A 21,187-nucleotide genomic window follows, 5' to 3' on the forward strand; every position below is an offset into this window, starting at 1 on the left:
AATCAGAGGCCTGTTGCGACGTTGCCCGAGGGAAGAAATGGATGATTGGCATGGCGTGGAGGCGGGGAGCTTCCTGAGGGGAAGGGGCGTAGCCAAGGGAGAGCGGCGCCAGGGCCGCGGAGAGCGTGCGCAGGGGTTTAGAACGTTCCAGGTCGGCGGAGCCGTTGGGGCGGCGGGGCGGCGGGCCTGCGGGAGGGGCGAGGTATCGCGGGGTTCGGTTTGGCCAGGGCGGGGCCCCCGAGGAGCGGCCGGCTGTGCGCAGGCGCAGCCTTGCCGGCCGGCGCGCGCACGCGCACCCAGGGACTGCAGGGTCTGAGGGAAGCCGGTGCGCTGCCCCAGACGGGGGAAAGTCGCGTGAGGGGGGTGTGAGGGGCGGCCGCCCGCCGCGGGGAGCGGCCCAGGAGGCGGGCGCGGAGGCCGTGTCGACGGCGGGCGGGGCCGTGACCGAGACCCCCGTGAAGGATGCCCCGCGCCGTCCGCTCCCTGGGGACGGCCCCGCGGACAGGCGCGGGTGCCGGGCGTGTGGGGCCACTGCGCGGGGACGCCCCTCCGGGCCCTCGGCGTTGAAGCGCCTGAGGGCACGTGCGGGCGGAGCAGGCAACGAGGGGACGGGACGTCGCGGGACACTCGAGGGGGCTTCCCGGTGGGCCGCGCGTCCCCGACGAGCCCTTGTCGTTCGGCGTCGACCTGGGCGCCCCCCGGCCTCTCCAGGCGGCGACCCGCGGCGTCGCGGCCGCCCCGGGGCGCTGGGTCCCCTCTGCGCCGCGGCGGCCTCCCTGTGACATGCGCAGAGGCAGCGGCGCCCTGCGCGGGCGCAGCCCAGCCGACGACTCAGGCGGTGCACGGTGGTGTGGGGGCGCCCGCGTCCGGGCCGCGCGTGCGCAGCGCGCCAGCCGTCGGGTCTGTGGAGCCAGGGCCCGCCAGCCCGGGTCTTCACCCGGGGGGACGCAGCCCTCCTCGGGAGCTGCCCTCCTGGGGACGCGGTGTCCCGGGGGCGGCCCCTCTCGGCCGGCGCGGCCCCGATGCCCCTGCCCGCACGAGCAGCCCCTCTGCGCCCCGGTGCTGGTGCCCGAGCGCGGCCAGCCGCCCTGGACGGTCCCTGCGCGTGAGCCCCAGGACAGCTGTGTCCCGGGGCGTCTCCGCGTCTCTCCTCGTCCCCGCCGCCCATCCCGCACCGCCTGCGCGCCGGCCCGGCCGCAGCACCCCCGACGAGTGGGCGTGATAGCGCGTGGGCGTGGAGACCTGGATGGGCAGGCAAGGGAGGGGGCGAGGGCGTCCCTGACTGTCGGGCAGAACGTGGGAAGGAAACGCCTCCTGGGAGACGCGTCTGTGCGGGCGCGCTGGGGAAGATCTCGGACACGGGTGGAGCGGTGTCACAGCGCCCCGCCGGCCGGCTTCCGCAGGTGGTGTCGCGGCCCGTTCCCTCCGTGCCCCTCTTCCCTGTTCTCCTGCAGCTTCTGTAAAGAGATCCCACACAGACGCTTCACTCTGAAGTAATTCTGTGTGTGAGGAAGCTCAGCCCTGAGCTGACATCTGCCGCTCCTCCTCCTTGCTGAGGGAGACTGGCCCCGGGCTGACATCCGTGCCCACCTCCTCCACTTCATGTGGGAGCCGCCACCGCATGGCCCGACAGGCGGTGAGTCGGTGCTGCTGGGGATCCGACCCGGCGAACCCGGGCCGCCACAGCCGGGCCCGCGCCGTTACCGCTGCGCCACCCGCGGCCCCTGTAATAGTGCGTTTGTGGTTGTCTCTGTGCTCACAGTGTGCATCTCAAGAAACATTAGGAAAATACGTACCACTTAAGTTCCTCGTTACTCTGATAGCTACTTTAGGTTCCGATTTCCCCGAGTGTCTCCCAGGTGCCTGTTTATGGTTGGTTGGGTGGAATCTGCACCCACACTGAGGCCTAGGCATTTAATTTGGTTTTTGTCTCTTTTCGTCTTTAAACCACCTCCCTTCCATGCCACCTTTTAAAACGTGCATTTCTCAGAGAAACCACCTTCCACAGTCTGGCTTTGGGTATTTGCTTGCTTGTGGTGTGATTTAATTTGCTTTCCCTATAATCTGATATTTAGATCTAGGTTAAAAAAAATGTCCAGATCCTCATGGCAGGTAGGACTCAGATTTGAGCCCAAGCAGTCTGACTCCAGACTTAGGCCTCTCAGCCTCTGCTGTGTGCTCGCCTGCCTCTCTGATGGAGGGCTTGGCGCTTATGAAGGCCTGAGGAGAGTGCTGAATGCGTTTGGTTTAGAGTAGAGGTCGTGGAAAGGGACGCTGGGGGAAGTGAACCCAGGAGGGTGGATGTGGTATACAGAAAAATGGCCCCCAAAGATGTCCATGTCCTAGTCCCCAGAACCTGCAAATATCTTACCTTATATGGCAAAAGGGACTTTGTCAACGTGATTAAGGACCTTGAGATAGGGAGATTATCCTGGATTATGAGGGTGGGCCCAGAGGTATCACTAAGGTTCCAATAAGGGAGACAGGAGGGTCAAAGAAAGACCTGTGACAGAAGCAGAAGTCAGTGTCGTGACCCAAGCCAAGAAACGTGGGCAGCCTCTCGAAGCTGGAGAAGGTAAGGAATGGATTCTTCCCTAGAGTCTCCAGAAGGAACACAGCTCTGCCAACACTTTGATTTTAGGCTGGTCACGTGTTTTGGCATTGTGTCCTCTGGAACTGTCAGATAATAAATTTGTGTTGTTTTAAGCCACTAAGTTTGTAATAATTTGTTAAAATAGCAATAAGAAACTAGTATAGTGGATTGAGCCAGAATGGGAAGGGATTCTTGGACTGTTTGCTAAGAAGTATAGTCATTTTGATTAATATGGGGCCGGCTGGTGTTCTCAGCAAGGAAGTGGCACAATCACATCAGTGATGAAAGTAACAGAGATGTGGAGGATGGACTGGAAGGAATCGCCTTAACATGGGGTCCCTATTAGAAAGTCATTGCATCTGTTAATGTAATTCACCACATTGACAGTATATAGGAGAAAAAAATGAACCTCTCAATAGACGCAGAAAAAAAATTTGATAAACTTCCCCACTCTTATAAAACAAGACTCTTGGTAAACCCACCACTCGCTGGTGATACCACTCTTAGCAAGTAGGAGGAGGAGGAAACTTTGTTAGCCTTGAAAGGTATCTATAAAAAAACATAGTTAATATAATTCTTATGGGGAAATGTTAGAAACATTCTCTTTAAAATTGTGTATTATCTCCAATTATATTGAACAGTGTCCTGGAAGCCATAGGCAGCAGAATTAAAAGAAGAAATTTAAGGCATGATAATTAGGGAGAAATAAAACTGTCATTTGCAACTGATTATATATATCTGGGTATAAGATCACTATACAAAAGTCTATTTTATTCCTGTACACCAGAAACAAATAACTAGAAAACATAGTCAAAAAGAAATATTATTGCATTAGCATCAAATGTCATGTGCCTAGGAATAAGCCTAACAAAAGATACACAAAGCCCTGACAAGCAAAATTATGAAACTTTGAGAGACGTAAAAGAAGACTTGAATAAATGGAGAGATATACTGTGTCATGCTTAGGAAGAGTCAGTATGGTAAAGATATAAATTCTCTCCAGATTGACCATAGAGTCAGTCTAATTCTAATAAAATACCACATTCAAGGAACTTACTTGATTCTGAAATATATATGGATGAGAAAACGGCCAAGAGTAGCAGAGACACTTCAGTGGACTCTAACAGATCATGATCTACTAAGAGGCTGTAGTGACTAAGACAGCGTAGCAGCGGCTTATAAAAATCAAGATGACGTACTGGATAGACAAACTGACTTTGGGACGTCATAGCCAGCTGGTGTAATGTTCATTGCAGCTTCGTGGTTGTAGATACCCTTTATCATTTTGAGGATGTACTCTTTCATTCCTAGTTTGCTAAATTTTTATCATAAATAGACGTTGTATTTCATCAAATACTTTAAAAGTTTTTATTTCTTGTATTTAAGTTTTTAGAATTATGAATATAAGTTGTAAATATCATAAAAGAAATGAGGATATATTAGCAATATTAGTAACTGCAGTCTTAAGGATGAGTCAGATGGCAATAGTATTGAAAACTAAAGAGTTGAAGTAAAAAATTCAGTAGGTAAACTGAAAGTGGTGTGAATATAATGAAGAACAAATTAGTGAGCGAAATGATATGAGTAACAGTTCCAGAAAGCATCAGGAAGGGGTAAAGAGATGGAAAATGTGGAGTAAAAAGACATGGAGGCTAGAAGGAGAAGTGGCAACTGTTGTTACAGGAAGAGTCCCAAAGAGAGACAAAAAATAAAGGAAATACTTGTACAGATAATGGCTGTGAAGTCCCTAGTTTTAAGGAAAGATAAAAGACTTCAGACTGAAAGGGCTTGTAGAGTGCTAAATAGTATAGATAAGAAAAATATAACCGTAGAGAGATTATAGTGCAATTCAAGAACATCAAAAACAAAGGAAAGTTCTAAAAGCTTCCAGGGAGATATTGCAGATCACACCTACAAAGCAACAAGAATAGATTGACAATGGCAATCTCAAAACAAGCACTGGATTCAATTAGAAAATGGGTTACTGTTCACAAAGTGTTCAATGAAAGAATACAAATAAGTTGAAGACAGTGATTCACAATATATTGGAAATAAAGCAAAGTAACTGCACATTTATTGTTGTCCAAAAAGGTGAAGATTTAAACAAATGTTTATTGTTAACAATTTAGAAACCAACATGACTAGAATAGGGAGGATCAGAGGGCAGTGAGTGCATGCTAAGGTGCTTTGCAGCTGTTGATAAGTTTTGGAAGTTGAGAGAGATTAGGAATCCATCACCAGAACTGTCGGCTACAATCACTTTGTTCTTGCTACTATCTGCCGTAGCAAAGTTACATGCTTCAAGTACCACATTCCTCCTTGGAGTAAATTTTAACTTGTCACAAATACCTCCCATCCTACTACGCATGCCCTTTGCAAAGGGACTTCACCAGTCCTTCCATCAGTAGGTGAAGTCTGTTTCTCCACCCTGGGTCTGGTCTTGTGACTTGCTTTGACAAACAGAATGTGACTGAAGTAACATTATGTGACGGCAGTTTCTGCTTTCTCCGTCTTGAAATGCTGCCCTGGAATGTGATCACAAGGTAAGAGGCTGTGGAGAGGAGAGCTAAGTTGCCCTGCCATCAATTAGCACCAAACATGTGCGTGAGGTGTTGCAGTGAGACCAAGAAAAATGAGGAAAGGAACTACCCAACCAAGCCTCAGAATCAAGAGAAAGAATAAATTATTGTTCTAAGTCACTCATTTTGGGGAGGGGGTAGTTTATTATGCAGCAATAGACAACTGATACACCCCCCCTTTTATCTTGGATCTAATTCAAGTCTCGTAGAAGTATGTCTGATGGGGAAACTTAATTACATCCAGAATCACAGCTGCAGTGAAATCCATGAAATGTTTTTAGTTTTCCAACTTCTGTTGCACTGGAGGGGTATTGGAATAGATCATGAACAAGACACAGTTTTGATCTATATACTAATTTGAAAACCTAGGTAAGATAAATCTTGAAGCACATTGGTCTAGATACTAGAAAAGGAGGGAAAACAGTCTAACTCATTTTATGAGGCTAACATAACTTTTACACCAGAATCAGAGAAGGGAAATAAGAACAGAAAAGCAAAATTACAGTCATTTCAATTTTAAATGTAGATGTGAATTTAGCTAAGTGAATCTAACATTTTATTAAAAATTGCATTAAGTAGTGTTTGTCTCAAAAACTCAATGGCAGTGAGTTTAGTAGCAGTGAGCCAATCTATCAATGTAATTCACACATAATGGACAAAAGAGAAAAGAAATACCATGTCAATATGTGCAGAAAAAGCATGTGATAAAATTGAACTGTGATTTATAACAAAAATGATCAGGCTAGAGGAAAACTTCTTACTTGATAGAGGCTACATACCAAATCCTACAGCAAAAACATATTTAATGGAGAAGCTTTAGATACATCATGTCTCTTTAAGATTGGGAATAGTACAAAGATACCTGCAGTCACCACATGCAAATACAGTCTTTTCCTATGTGTACCATGATGTGAAAAAGAGTGCAAGCACTGCCATGAAGTATTTAAGACTTTTTTTTGTTTTGTTTTGTTTGGTGAGGAAGATCAGCCCTGAGCTAACATCCATGCCAATCCTTCTCGTTTTTTGCTGAAGAAGACTGGCCCTGGGCTAACATCCATGCCCATCTTCCTCCACTTTATATGGGACGCCACCACAGCATGGCCCGACAAGCGGTGCATCGGTGCGTGCCTGGGATTCGAACTCAGGCCACCAGCAGCAGAGCGCGTGCACCCAACTGCTACGCCACGGGGCCAGCCCCAAGTATTTAAGACAACCTCACAATGACTGCACCAGATCTTTATGAAGACAGCAAAAGATCTGTACAGATGGAAAGATATATTTATGGTACTACCAATGTAATATTGTGAGGTGTTAGTACTCCCCAAATAAATTTCTAAGTTTATTGCAATCCCAATAAAAATTCCAGAGAGTTTTTTAAGAAAGTTGAAAAACTTATTCTAAAATTTATATGGAGGCATAAAGATCCACAAATAGCTACATCAGTTTTGGAAATGATCGGGGAAACGGAAAAACAAAATAGTGGACTGTTCCCCTATTCTACATTATTCTACACTATTCTACATTCCAATAAGGAATGTAGAAGTAGATCTATGTATATGTGGGGAGCAGATATTTGATAAACATGGCACCACGTATCAGTGGGGAAAGTATATAGCTGAGAAAGTTTCTTCCAATATGTGGAGAAAATGTGAAAAAATTAAACTATGAGGCTAAAAGTAAAGACGTTCAAGAATATCTTTGTGACCTTGGGATCACGAGGCAGAATATTTACATGACAGTAACCATAAGGCAAGCAATTGACTGATTTGACTACAAGAAAAGTAAATATTTCTGTTCAGCAGGGACACCTAGAGTAGACCACCATATCAGGTGGAAGACAAAATATATTTGCAGTCAACTTTATCAGGTGCCTGATCCAAGATATTTGTAATATAATTCCAACACGGAATTAATATCAACATTTTACCAAGAACGTCTACAAAACAATATAAACCAGAAATCCAACAGGAATTTGGCAAAAGATATAAACAGACAATTCACAGAAGGAAAAAATCTGAAAGGCCAACAGTATATGAAGAGATGACCAGACTCATTTTAATCAGAGAAATACAAATTAAAACAACTATGAGCTGCTTCTTTACACACATCAGATGGGCACAAATTAGGAAATCAGATATTATCAAGTGTTAGTGAGGACCCTAGGGCATGGGAACCCTCATGGTCTATTGGTAGAGTACATATAAGGTGATATATCTCTCTGGAAGCAATCTGGCAGTACATACTTAACAATTGAAATTAAGTACTGTTGGCCCTTCATATCTGTGGGTTCCGCATCCAAGGATTCAACCAACCTTGTATTAAAAGGCCTACAATGTTGTGTATGTACTGAACATGTACAGATTTTTTTTCTTGTCATTATTCCCTAAACAATACAGTATAACAACTATTTAGATAGCATTTACACTGTATTAGGTATTATAAGTAATCTAAAGATGATTTAAAGTATACAGGAGGATGTGTGTAGGTTATGTGCAAATACTGTGCCGTTTTATGTAAGGGACTTGAGCATCCTCAGATTTTTATATCTGCGGGGTCCTGGAACCAATCCCTCGAGGATACCGAGGGACAACTTTATGTGTATTCCCTATGACATGGCAACCCCACCAGTGATTCTATATCCCCCAAAATAGCTCACATAGATTCATAAGGTTCATTTATCTATAGCTATATATCTCTATTTATATCCATCTTTATTGACTCGATTAGATCTAGAAACTGTTAAGCAAAAAAGTTAAAAAATAGAATTAAATTTATAACTCAGTAATTTATGTAAATGAAACAACTGGAATTTTTTTCATACAGAAAATATATGGAAAATAACATTATATATTTTACAAATATGATGTATGTTCATATCCCCAGGATCTATATCAGACACATGACCATTGGTATCTGTATGAAGAATGAAGTGGGAATAGAGATAGTGGATGATGGAGAACAAATACAACAAAGGTAGTTTACATGGGCCAATGATAACACTGCTCCATGTACTGAGATGTCTGATTAATTCAATTCTCTACCCATCTGGTCCGTACAAATTTTTTTTTTCCATAATCTAAAGGTCTGACTTTGTAAAGTTCTACTGAATTTACTTGATCAAATTGTTACTACTCTTATTGAGGCATTTTCTGTTCATTTTTCATAGGTGAAAAATTGGGTTCTGCTAAAGATTTTTTATTAGTTACTTATCTGACTGTGGAATCTTCCTGATAAAAGTTACCAAAAGATGTGTATAGAAGAAGAGAAGAAGCTGTGAAAGAAAATAGCTTATAAGAGCGGTGTTTCTCAAACTAGTTTCCATAGATCTGAAGAGTCCTCAAGTTCACTGCCAGACAGCTTAAATTTTGCATTTTAAGTCCATGAACAAAGTAGTTCTGCATCATCTATATGACTTCTTAGTTGCAGGGCTCACGCTTGTTTTTTGTTCCTGTTAGTCCTCCTTTAATTGTTATGGGCCAATGAGAAATAAACAAGTTACCTTTATAGGTCAAATGAGAACAAAAGCTGCACCATAGCAAGGCTTGCAGTTGTTAGAATAAAGCAGTAAAGGATTCGTCTTTTGTTCCTAATCACCAATTCCAGCATGTGTGTCTGGGGGAAGAGGAGTATCCCCCCGACATCCAGGCACTTCTCAGAACACCAGCTGGGAGTCCTACAACTCAATTCTGACACTATCTGCTTGGAGATAGCGTCAGATCCCACAGGTTAAGGGTTCAGTCCTACAAGACCGCCCCCTGCCCCACACTTAAGATGCCAGTCACAAGCTCAGGTTGTTACCTGTGCTTCTGACTGACTGGCTGCAAATTGGGGGTTCCAATGACCTCCTCCAACTCAGGATGCCAATCTAAAGTCCAGGTTGTTACCTGTACTTCTAACTGACCAGCTATGGATCAGAGGTTCCCACAGCCCCCTCCTCTGGTGCAATTAATTTGCTAGAGTGGCTCACAGAACTCAGGGAAAGATTTTGCTTACTAGATTACCTGTTTATTACAAAGGATATAACTCAGGAACAGCCAGATGGAAGAGATGCATAAGGCAAGGTATGGGGAAGGTCACAGAGCGTCCATGCTCTCTCCTAGTGCACCACTCTCCCCAAATCTCCATGCATTCACCAACCTGGAAGCTAGAACTTCTCAGTGTCCACTTACCTGCAAGCCAGATGGCCTGAGCTTCAGATCCATACCTATTCCTGGTATAAAAATAAAATGAGTCCAAAGACTAAACAGAGGTGAAAGTCTCCTTCAGTTGGTGGACACCCAGTGACCCCCGACTGAAGAAGGATCAGTGTTTTTATAGGATGGGAGAAAGTTGAGTGTGCATCCTTATGGTTTTGGTGTAGGCAGAATTTTCTATTTTAAGGAAAACCTGCGGGGGAGGGGGAGTTCCTATTTTCCTGCCCCTTGTTCCGGTTGGTTGGTACCATCCTGGTAACCATTTACCAATTACTGTTCTTGCTAGCCTGTGGTTCACTGCCTAGTTTAAGTTCATGGGACAGGGGAGGCAGGTAACCAAAAAGACAGAAAGGGGGCAGAGGCAAGGGGGGCGTGAGACCCTCGTCATGCTTGTTCTGGTCCTTTACACGGGTCCTATCAGCAGTCAGGTACTTGGCAGGACCAAAATTGGAGGTCTGGAGGCAAAAAGACTTGAGGCAGGCATGTGAGACTAAGTCGCTTGGAATAGGCCCAGAACCCGAGATGTATGCTCAATTTGAATGAAGCCTTTTATTTTATTTCCACTGTCCAGATACCTTTTGCTCTGAGTTTCTACCAGCGTGCTGGTTAGCTCAGATTTGCAAGACTACAACCCAGGGCCAACACAATGCCTGGGTTGTAGTAGGTCCAGAAGTATCTCTCTGTAGGAGAGGCTTAACAGTTAGGTTGACTGCATAACCGATTATTAAAAGATTCTTCTGCTGTCTTGGACTCAAACACATGGATGTCTATTTATAAAACTCACTTTCCACAACCAAGTATGCAGTTTGCCAGCAACGTAATCCAATGCGTAGGCCCAACTTGGTGCCGTGTCTTGCTGCTGGGTGCAGCTGCTGGGTGTCATCTTGGTTGGGTTCCGCTGGGGAGCAGGTGAATGTGTTTGTGGTATTTGCAAGATGCTAGAGGCCTCTTGGACATTTCTGTATGGATGCGATTTTTGGGCTGCATCCCAAGGGACTTTGTCCCCCTGACCCCCGGGCTTCGTTAGAACAAAAACATCTTTTCTCGCAGGAAAGTGAGTCTTGAGCGGAGACACCCAGAGATGGGAGGCAGTTGGAATGATAGCAGCCTTAGGTGACAGGGCAGGAATTTTGTCACTGAGATCTTTGGGGTTGCTTTGGTTTTTGTCGCTCTTGAGGCCTGATTGTCCAGATTGACCAACAATTTCTTGAGTCACCCAACACTGTTCCAGCAAATGCCATTTTTGCTGAAGTCAGGTCTAGTTTGATACCTGTACCAAACAACCATAATTGATACTTCGTTTTCATTATATTAAAGTTAATCATTTATATATTAGTCTCAACACACAGGTTGTATATAACATGAGGGCAAGATCAGTGTCTTACTCATATTTGTCTCTCCAGAGCCAACACAATGCCTGGGTTGTAGTAGGTCCTGAGTAGTTCCTGACTTTTTTCTTTGCCTGATCCTTGGCAGATTCACTTGTCTGTTACTTAAGTGGTTGTCTCTGTCCCCGTCTCTGCTTTTGCTTCTAATGGTGCTTGTGCTGGGCAAGGGCCACAGAAAACCAAGTAAGAAGAGTGAGCATGCTCCGAGAAGGGTTCTGAGGGACTCTTCAGAGATTAAGTGCAAGAATTTTGTGTTTTTTTATTTCCACTGTCCAGATACCTTTTGCTCTGAGTTTCTACCAGCGTGCTGGTTAGCTCAGATTTGCAAGACTAGAACCTTCTAGGATGGTGGTGTATTGCTAGGGCTGATCCAGAGCTGGAGAGAGCTGGTTTGGGCCTGAAGGTGGTGTACTGAGCAGCCGGGTGGGAGAGGTGCTGTGTGAGGAGGATGGCCGTTGTCTTGGAGTGACCCTGGAAGGTCAGTGCCCTTCTGCCAGGTAGTGTCAATGGAAAATCGATCATCCACGAGTCATGCGGGCAGGTGGGCAGCCTTTGTTTTCAGCCTAGGCCCAATTTCCATCCCAGGCAGCGTTCGTTGTCTTATAGTTAAAGTTGTTTGTGCTTTTCAGGTAGAAGCAGTAGCATTTAGAGATAGTCCAAAACGGGCTGGACCAAATACGATTCTGGTAACCAGGAAAAAGAGAAAGTAGAAACTGTTTATAAGGACAATAGCTTATTTCCTATTTGTAATTATTGTATAGTATTTTAAATTACATATATTTAGAAATGTGTTTGCACTTACACAGTGCTTTTATCTAAATTTGTTTTTGTGTTTTAAAGTCTGCTGCTATATAATATTCTAACACATGTGGCATTACTCTGTGCTATAGTTACACATACTAGATTAGTTATTGCTAACTTAGTTATGCTTTAGTGGTTTACTCTTTCTGAGTATCCAATGAAGCTTTACTTCTAAAAACACCTGCCAGAATATGGCTGAAGTGAAGATGTCAGCACGGGTGTGAGAGCGAGCCGCTCACAGGAAGCTTCACGTCTGGCTCATCGGCCTGGAGGGGAATTTGTGCAGGAGACTCGGATCACCACACCTGCCGAGTGGCTCGTCGTCTGTCTGTCAGAGGAAACCAGACTCAAAGACAGGCAAATGTGAGTTTGGCCTCTTCAAGTCCAGGTGAACCCCAAGTCACCTGGGGAGGACTGAGTGTGCTGTTCCACATGTGATGTTTTCCAGAAGAAGGGCTGTTCTTTGCTTTTCGGGAGATGAGGCCAGGGAGGCACTTCTGTGTGTGCTGAATTTCAAATCTGGGGACCCATGGATGTTTTCCACAGAGAAGGATGTTGGGAAGGGGCCTCCCCATGGGCACGACTGGGATGGCAGTTTGCCTGGAAAGACGTCTTTTGGGGAGGAATGGTCTGAGAGTTAGTTATGCTCTGAAGACCAAGAGTCACCAAGACTCAACCCTAGTGTGCTCCAGAGCCATCGGAGGATTTGCTACCAACGCAGGTTCCTGGGCCCCCCCCCCCGAGATTCTGATTCAGCAGAGCCCAGGAACCGCATTCTTAATGAGTACCCCCTGTGATTGTGGAGCCTGAGTGTTCACTGGATCACACTGTGAGAAATGCCATGGGTGTGACCTAAGGGGGTGACTTAACAGATCTGTACTCAGGACTCTTGTCTAGCGAGCCTCTTGTTGGCCTTGGAATACGATGGACCCCAGGTGGGGAAGGGAGGGGAGAGCCACGCTCCTTTTGCAAGGTCAGCAGGCAGTGTGGACTGGCAGCGCTCACACGCCACCTCGGTGCCCCTCTCCCCGCCTGCAGGCTCTTCCTGGTTTCAGAGGGCAGGTGAGTCCTGATGAGGAAGAGAGCGAGGACTTTCTGGAAAGGGAGTGGCTGATGTTTATCCACGTCACTGTCCCAAGTCCCCACAGCCCCCAGCCTCAGCTCTCTCTCTGCCAGCAGTCTTCTCAACAACGGAATAATACAAACAGCAGTCAGAAGTATTTTGCTGGCCTCCAGCACGTTTTCAGCAAAGAGATCAGAAGCTCTTCTGTACACTGTGGGCGGTTTCAGATTGCACGTGGCTGCATTTTAATTCACTAAATACAGATTCGGATTTAAAATTTATCTTTTGAAATGTTTGATGCCCTCATCGAGTCATTTTGATACATGTAAACAGAAGGCCAACCAATCCCTTCCCAACTTAGATGACTCTGATGGCTTAGCCCATGTCAGCAGCATAATCACTTCTGACAGTGGTCCTCCCTCCAATTTCAAGGAGAAATAGAAATGCTGAAGAATATTTCTTTTGAAAATAAAACATGAAAAACTCAATATTTTGAGTGATCAGGAAGATGTGATGTAAAAGAAACACATAATAAACTTATTTTAGGAATCAAAGTGACTTCAAGTGGGAAGTTTCAAACCCCACCAGCCATGAGTCATGCCTGCAGAGTTTGTAACACATTATTTCTGCAATGACATTTAAAATTAAAAACACTACCTGTGAAAAGCAATACGATCGTTTTTTTTAAACAATATGTTGCATATATATTTTATTTTATTTTTATTTATTTATTTTTTTTTTAAAGATTTTATTTATTTATTTTTCTCCCAAAGCCCCAGTAGATAGCTGTCTGCCATAGCTGCACATCCTTCTAGTTGCTGTACGTGGGACGCGGCCTCAGCATGGCCGGAGAAGCAGTGCGTCGGTGCGCGCCCGGGATCCGAACCCGGGCCGCCAGCAGCGGAGCGCGCGCACTTAACCGCTAAGCCACGGGGCCGGCCCCAGCATATATATTTTAAGTGCTAAGGCAAATACACATGGGTATGCTAAGATAGGTTAATTCTGCTAATTCAACTAAATTTTCACAGAGTGTTAAGATAATCTGCAAGTTTAATTCTGTTATTCAGAGGAAGCTTTGATATATACAAAAATATTTTAGTGTCATCTGTTTTTCACAATCACTCCAGAAGGTGATTCTAGTTAATGTAGATACCCAGTTATAGGGTGACCATGGCTAAGGGGTTTCCCGGGGTGGGGGCTTTCAGTGCCAAAACACAGACAGCCCCTGGCAAGCTGGGTCGGGTTGGTCACCCTACACCCAGGTGGGAGGCTGGTAGGCCTGGGCTCCCAGTACTTTTGTCTGTGGACATCTGTCACCTTCCTCACGATTCATGCCAGGAGCCTGCCGCGGGGGAAACCTTGTGAGTAAGACAGACAAAGGCTTTACTCACGCTGAGATCCCAGCTTCCATCCTACTCGGCCGTCAGACGGTCAACAGAGAAACAGGTGACTCCAGGTAGAGACAGGTGGGCAGAGGCAAGCCAACCTGGTGAGGTGGTCGATGGACAGAGGGGTGGGTGCTGGTTCACAGCAGACCCCCAGAAAAAGCCCCACTGAGGAGTGGCCTTTGAGCTGACACCTGCATAACAGAAAGGGGACAGCTGGGGGAGGGGGAGGGAGGGAGCAGAGCTCGAGAACCAGCAGGACCTAGGTGGCCCTGGACTGGGCCAGCTGTGGACTTTGTGATGAATTTGGGTTTTGTTGTAGAAACAACAGGAAACCATTGGGAGGCGTTAAGGAGGGAGGTGGCCTGGTGGGGTTTGTGTTTTAATAGGCAGTGTTGACTGGTCTGCCTTCCTCGCATGGGTTCATCAGACTGCTAAGGGACACAGATAGCTTCAGGGCACACTGTCTTGCCTGTGACATGCCCACAGTAACCCACAGAAAATGCATGTTCTGAAAAAGTAATAATGTAGCCCTTCTACACTAACAGGAACAAAAGGCTACTCTTCATTAGAAGCTATTTTCAACTCTTGAGAAAGAGATATGTAAGTGGCGTCCTCGGGTGGTTTGAGGAAAGTCTGCCCCAAGGCAGCAGACCTTAAACTAAGCAATCAACACTCTCCTAAAGCCTCTTGTAAAAGGTTTGGGATGAAACCTTGATCTTGTTACCATCTCCTCTCATCCTCTGCAATTCTGGCAACAGCCACGAGAGGGCTTGCTGCTTCTATTATAAGCGGTGGTTTCAGAGACAGCGATTTCTGGTTTTTTTGTTGCTGTAGGTTTGTAGGCAGTGGTGTTTTAGGTAAATGTTAAGAACCGGCTCTGGAGGGTGGAGGAAGCTCTGGTAGCGTTTGCCCATTTCCTCTGTGTAAATACTCCCCCAGGGCCAGATTTCAAGCTCCAATTGTTTAACAACAGGCTCCCAGGAGTCCTAGTAACTAAGCACTGGGTCAGCTCCAGCACGTGGCTGGCTGTAGGGTGCAGGGAGTGGCTGGGGCTGGGGAAGACTGGCCACTCTCAGGGAGAGCCAGGGCGAGGGGCAGGTAGCTGGAAAGGTGTGATCCTGAAATGTGGGCTTTTCTCATACCTCTTAAACTAGCAAATAAAATGGAAAAAAAAGATAGTTAATAGGCAACAGGAAAGAAGAAAATAAGAGAACACCTTTCCTGAATGCAGTCTTAAAGATACTAGGAAATGATGCGTCCTTCCTAGGAGTAGGCACTACTGAAAACCTGCATCGTGGGCACCTAATATGGACATCTAATACAACGCTGTTTTAACTTGCCACAATTGTGTTTATTTCAGACTTTGTGTTGGTGGTTCAATACATAGCTGAATCCACGGAAAAACTTCAGAGAATGGAATGTCTGTTTAATTTTGTATATTATATATATTTTTTATTGCAGGATGAATACAATGTCTTCAGTATGCTGGGAGAAAAGGAAAATCGTTTAATTCTTTAATTTTCCAGTGATTTGACCCTGTGAACTGGGTGCCTGTGAAACTTAAAAATAAAAGCGAAAATGAAAATGAAGGGAAGAACACTGGAGCAAAAGGAAAAAGAAGTTACTGATTTCATCGTTCACAAAACAGCATACTGCTTTTGAAAGGAGAAGTCAGCCCACTGTGGCACCTAGTGGTGTGACCCCACATAATGACAGAGTCAAACAGATACAGACAGTGGGGCCGCTTGATGTCAGACTGCACTGTTCAGAGCTCAGGCTCCCAAGGGGCCTGGAGCAGCAGCAGTCAGCAGCACTTACCAGAAATGCAGATTCTGAGGCCCACCTGGACCTGCTGGGTCAGGACCTCTGGGGTGGGCCCCACACCGGGTGTGTTAACAAGGTCTCCCGTGAGTCTGAGAGTCTCGGGGTCTCGTGGAATTTTTTTTCCTTTGAGCTGCAACTTATTTTCCTCTACTCTAGGTTGGCCTGAGACCCAGGCCTGATAATTTGAAAGGGGGGCTTCTTCTACCTATTTGTTTTTCTTTTTTTTTTTTTTTTTTTTGGGAGTAAGACCAGCCCTGAGCTAACACCTGATGCCAATCCTCCTCTTTTTGCTGAGGAAGATTGGCCCTGGGCTAACATCCACGCCCATCTTCCTCCACTTTATATGGGACGCCGCCACAGCATGGCTTGACAAGCGGTGTGTCAGTGCGCGCCCAGGATCCGAACCTGTGAAGCCCGGGCCGCCAAAGCGGAGCCCGCGCACTTAACCGCTGCGCCACTGGGCCGGCCCCTCTATCTATTTTTTTATATAAAATCTTATTCTGAAATCTTAGATGCAAAAGACAATATTTAGTGTATGTGTAAAATTAAAAGAACAATAAAATCAACACTCAATTTAGGAACTAGAATATTACTAGTACTTACAACTTCCTGATGCATCTAGAAGCAATTGTTTTTCGAGATAGAGGGCATTGGGCAATAAGGTACTGTTTTTTTTAACGTCTTTTTTATTACTTCATAGTCCATCATATTAGACTTAAACCATTTCAAGGATGAAGCAATTTTAATTTATTGCCTAACTTCTAATTTGTGTTCTCATAGTATCCTCACTAATGTTTTGTAATTCATAATATCCTCACTAAAATTTTATAATTCAGTCCTTCTTTCCTTGGTTTTGGTAAAAATGTCTGGTGCTCAGGCAAAGACTGATTAAACCAGCTATAGGGGCATTAAAAGTTAATGCCTTTTTGTTTCCTTTTTACCCACGTATCAGTGGTTACCATGGTTACTGAGGGGGTCCAGGCAGTGCCAACTGGCAGAGGAGCTGGTACGCTTTCCCGGGCTCAGTTTCTCAGTTGCTACAACATTACAGTAACTAGTTTTCAGGGAGAGCATTTTTTTCTATCCTAGATGAATTTGGGGAGCTTATTATCTCTTATCTCACACCCTTGATTCAGCCAACTCACCACGCACAAAGTCGCTGTTAGAGCTGCGGAGAGGCAGGCAAAGGCTCCTGACAGAGGGACTTCCGGGAACGATGATGCTTCTTCCCTCGCTGTCTATATAGTTACAGTTTTTCATCAATAAGTATCTCATTTCAATGGTGAGATAGGACCATGTTCTCCAAGTCCTTATGATCTCAGTGGGAGGTCTCAGAATTACTTGGGTTGCAAGCAACAGAAACCACCTAGAGAAACCAGTGTTTCGTGCCACCTGGGGGGTCAAGATGCAGCTGGAACCAAGGACGTGAATGCTTCGGAACTTCGTCTTCTCTTTGTTGTTTCCTGTGACTTTGTTGTTACAGCAAAATATACATGACATAAAATTTACCATTTTAACTATTTTAAGTGTACAATTCTGTGGCATTAAGTACATTCATGTTATGGAACCATCACCACCATCCATCTCCATACTTTTTTCATCATCCCAAACTGAAATGCTGTTCCCATTAAATGCTAACTCCTATTCCCCTCCCCCCAGCCCCTGATAACCACTACTCTACTTTCTGTCTCGATGAATTTGAATGCTCTAGGAACTTCATATAAGTGGACAATATTTGTCCATTTGTGACTGGTTTATCTCACTGAGCATAATGTCCTCAAGGTTCATCCATATTGTAGCAGGTGTCAGAATTTCCTTCCTTTTTCAGGCTGAATAGTATTCCATTGGGTGGATAGACCACCTTTTTTTATCCAGTTCTTCCACTGATGGACACTTGGGTTGCTTCCACCTTTTGGCTATTTGGAATAATGCCGCCGTGAACATGGGTGTGCAAATATCTATCCTGCTTTCAATTCTTTTGTGCATATAGCCTGAAGTGGAATTGCTGGATCATAGGGTAATTCTATGTTGAATTTTTTGAGGAATCATCATACTGTTTTCCACAGCACCGGCATCATTTTACATTCCCACCAGCGGTGCACAGGGGTTCTATTTTTTCCGCCTCCTTGTCAACATTTTGTTACTTTCTGTTTTTTTGATAATAGCCATCCTAATGGATATGAAGTAATACCTCGTTGTGGTTTTAATTTGCATTCCTCTAATGATTAGTGATGTTGAGCATCTATTCATGTGCTTATTGGCCATTTGTATATCTTCTTGGGAGATATCTATTCAAGTCCTTTGCCCATTTTTCAATGGAATTGTTAGTTTTATTGTTGGTGAATTGTAGGAGTTCTGTACATACTCTAGATATTAATCCCTTATAAGATATATGATTTGGAAATATGTTCTCCCATTCCCATAGGTTGCCTTTTCATTCTGTTGGTAGTGTCCTTTTTTTTTTTTAAAACATTTTATTTATTTTTATTTTTTCCCCCCAGAGCCCCAGTAGATAGTTGTATGTCATAGCTGCACATCCTTCTAGTTGCTGTTTGTGGGATGCGGCCTCAGCATGGCCGGAGAAGCGGTGCGTTGGTGCGCGCCCGGGATTGGAACCCGGGCCGCCAGCAGCGGAGCGCGCACACTTAACCGCTAAGCCATGGGGCAGGCCCGGTAGTGTCCTTTGATGCACAAAAGTTTTTAATTTCAATGAAGTCCAATTTATCAATTTTTTTCTTTTGTTGCCTGTTCTTTTGGTGTTGTATTCAAGAAACGCTGTCAAATCCAATGTCATGAAGCTTTTACTTTATGTTTTCTTCTAAGATTTTTATAGTTTTAACTCTTACATTTAAGTCTTTGATCAATTTGAGTTAATTTTTGTATATAGTGTAAGGTGAAGGTCCAACTTCAATTTTTTGCAAACGGATATGCAGTTTTCCCAGCACCATTTGTTGAAAAGATTGTCCTGTTCCTGTGATCCTTGCCTTGTTTGAAGACAAGCTTCCTGGGCATCTTGGGTCTATATGACAGAAGAGAGTGCTCCTGAGGGTACATATTACGGGTCTAGTCAATCGGACAGAGACTCTCATTCTTTCTTGTTCCAGTTCCGAATATTGACACCTTAATGGACTGCTTATTGGCTGAGTAGCCAGAGGGTTGAGATCAGTTGACTACTGAGGACTCGCTGCTAAAATCATTAATTCAACCAATATTTCTGAAGCATTTCCCTGGTACCTAGTACTGTTGTAGGCACCAAGATATAGCAGTGGGCAAAGTGATGTCCCTGTCCTCAGGGAAATTTCATTCTAAAAGTCATGGGAATGGAGGAGAAAGGGTAGCTTCCGAGAGTGGGGGTTGGAAAGATGGCCGCAAGATCTTCCCTACAACATGTAAACAACTAGCTATACTAAACAATATGCCACTCGTATGTATACCAAGAAGCTTCAGTAGAAAGTGTTGTAATCTAATGATGAATTTCTTTTTAAAAGAGCATTTATTTGACAGACAAATTAATCCAGATTATATTTTAATTATCAAAAGTTACATAAACACTATTTCTAAATGGGAAGAACAACTTTTACAAGGCAGGAAAAAATAAGTTTTAATAACGGTACAAGCAAAACAATTGGGTACCACAGAACAAGTAATTTTGAGAGAAATCAGTTTTGGCTAGAGAAAGGTCACAGCGACGAGGGCATTTCAGTAGGACTCTGCCTGATGTGTGGGGCTGTGAAAGCAAGAAGGAGCAAGAGACATTTGGGAGAAACACTTGGGCCGAGATGGGGCTGGAGTGGGTGGTGTATTTGGGGCATGTGTGTCTTCGCCCACTGCAGTGTGCACACGTTTATCTGGACGTCCTTGAAGGATCTGCAGGATGGCTCAGTAGGCAATCCCCGAGAACACTGCTATCCTGGAGCAAGTGGTGCTCTCATGAACGCGATGTGTTTGGAGGGGTAGTGACATGTTGGATGGTGTAGTATATGTTCAGCGTGGGGGCTGCCGTGGTGGGCTTTGTATTAAGACTGGGTGGGAATTTTGGTTCCACCACCAACTTACCACTTAGGTAAGTTATTTAAATTTTCTGAGTCTTAGTTTCTTCATCTTTGAAATGAACATTAGAATCAATCTCCTGAAGTTCCAGGAAGGTGTTGCATTTTTCCTTTAAAAATACCAATCCCTTATTTTGCTCCCAAATAAGGAATTGGGCATGACTTGGCCATCCCTGCTCTGTGCAATGTCGGCCGGGGCCGAGTGACAGGGTGCACTCAGTGGTTGGCACTGTGGTGCTGGCTTCTGGCTGGTAGCTCAGCTGGCACTTGTCTGGGGCTTGGTCCCTCCACGTGTGGGCCTCCTCAGTGCTGCTTGGGCTTCCCTGTATCATGGTGGCTGGATTTCAAGAGCAAGTGTCCTAAGTAAGGGGGTGTTTGTCTCTCTCCCAGATGCCCCCTGCCAAGGCTATACTTCCTCCATGGCTTTCCTACCCCCCGACCACACAATCTTATTTTACGTAGAGGGGTGATTGCTGTCTTATAGAGGAGCAGACCCATGGGGCATGGGAGGAAGGGACCATCGAGGGGAGGTGCCCGATGGGTGACTCCTGGAGGCCAGCCTGGCATGAGTGAGTCTAGGAGAGACAGGCTCTGCTCGGGAGGCAAAGAAAGGGTCTGCCAAAGTAGTAGCAGGATTGTGGCCCTTGAACAAAAGCAGCCCTTTATGGGGTGGTCAGGACATGGGGAGCCATCCTGAGTGAACAGCACCAAGGAGCAGATCCAAACCTAACCGAAGGCAAATTTCTCGACATCAGCCCCTGCATCCATGTGTCAGATACAAAAACCTCATGTACTCCTTGGTGGGTCTGAAATTTCAAAATAAAGACATTGGTATTTACGGTAGGAAACTTTCTAAAGCAATGAAGTTCTACTGCTGGAGGTTTGTTTTCAAACTGTACCCAGTTTGAAAGGGGAGGTCCCCTCCCCACCCTTTGAGGGAACAAGAGATGGAGACAAGCCATGGAATGGTAGGTAGATAAGAAAATAATCTAGGGGTAAAGAAGGAAATAAGAGGAATGGATCATGTTTGTTTTTAAATTTTGTTTTATTTTGTTTAATTTAATTTCACACTTGAATTTTTGCCCTTCCCAATGACGGATGCGAGAAGTAATAGTTGGGCTTCTTGACGTGGTGCTCTGTGGGTGACCACAGGAAGAGAGCCGGGCTGGTGATGGTGCAGCCGTGGGGGTCTCCTGGTGAGGGCCTCACACTGGCCTGAAGTTAGACCTGGGGACCTGAGGAGCTCCAGGCTGTCTGACTTCTCAGCGTTCACAGGCGTGCGGTGCTCCATCCACTAAGGCTGCTCCCC

General features: G+C 45.3%; 1 protein-coding gene across 1 annotated transcript; it reads left to right on the plus strand.

Moving 5' to 3' along the window:
• Positions 1–37: 37 nt before the first annotated feature.
• Positions 38–17,349, plus strand: LOC147914467 (uncharacterized). Its single transcript, XM_087444241.1, has 3 exons — positions 38–202; positions 371–11,917; positions 15,467–17,349. The coding sequence occupies exons 1-2, from the start codon at positions 38–40 to the stop codon at positions 1,220–1,222; spliced, it is 1,017 nt and encodes a 338-aa protein (XP_087300367.1). The 3' UTR covers positions 1,223–11,917; positions 15,467–17,349.
• Positions 17,350–21,187: the final 3,838 nt, after the last annotated feature.

Source organism: Ceratotherium simum, chromosome 20 (genome assembly GCF_057802395.1).
Source record: "Ceratotherium simum simum isolate JZ-2026a chromosome 20, ASM5780239v1, whole genome shotgun sequence".
Classification (NCBI taxonomy): domain Eukaryota; kingdom Metazoa; phylum Chordata; class Mammalia; order Perissodactyla; family Rhinocerotidae; genus Ceratotherium; species Ceratotherium simum.

Bases quoted from the DNA above. Each gene is read 5' to 3' on its own strand.
- LOC147914467 (XM_087444241.1), top strand. From the start codon at position 38: ATGGATGATTGGCATGGCGTGGAGGCGGGGAGCTTCCTGAGGGGAAGG. The intron at 203-370 runs GTATCGCGGGGT...GGGGGGTGTGAG, and splicing joins GGGCCTGCGGGAGGGGCGAG to GGGCGGCCGCCCGCCGCGGG.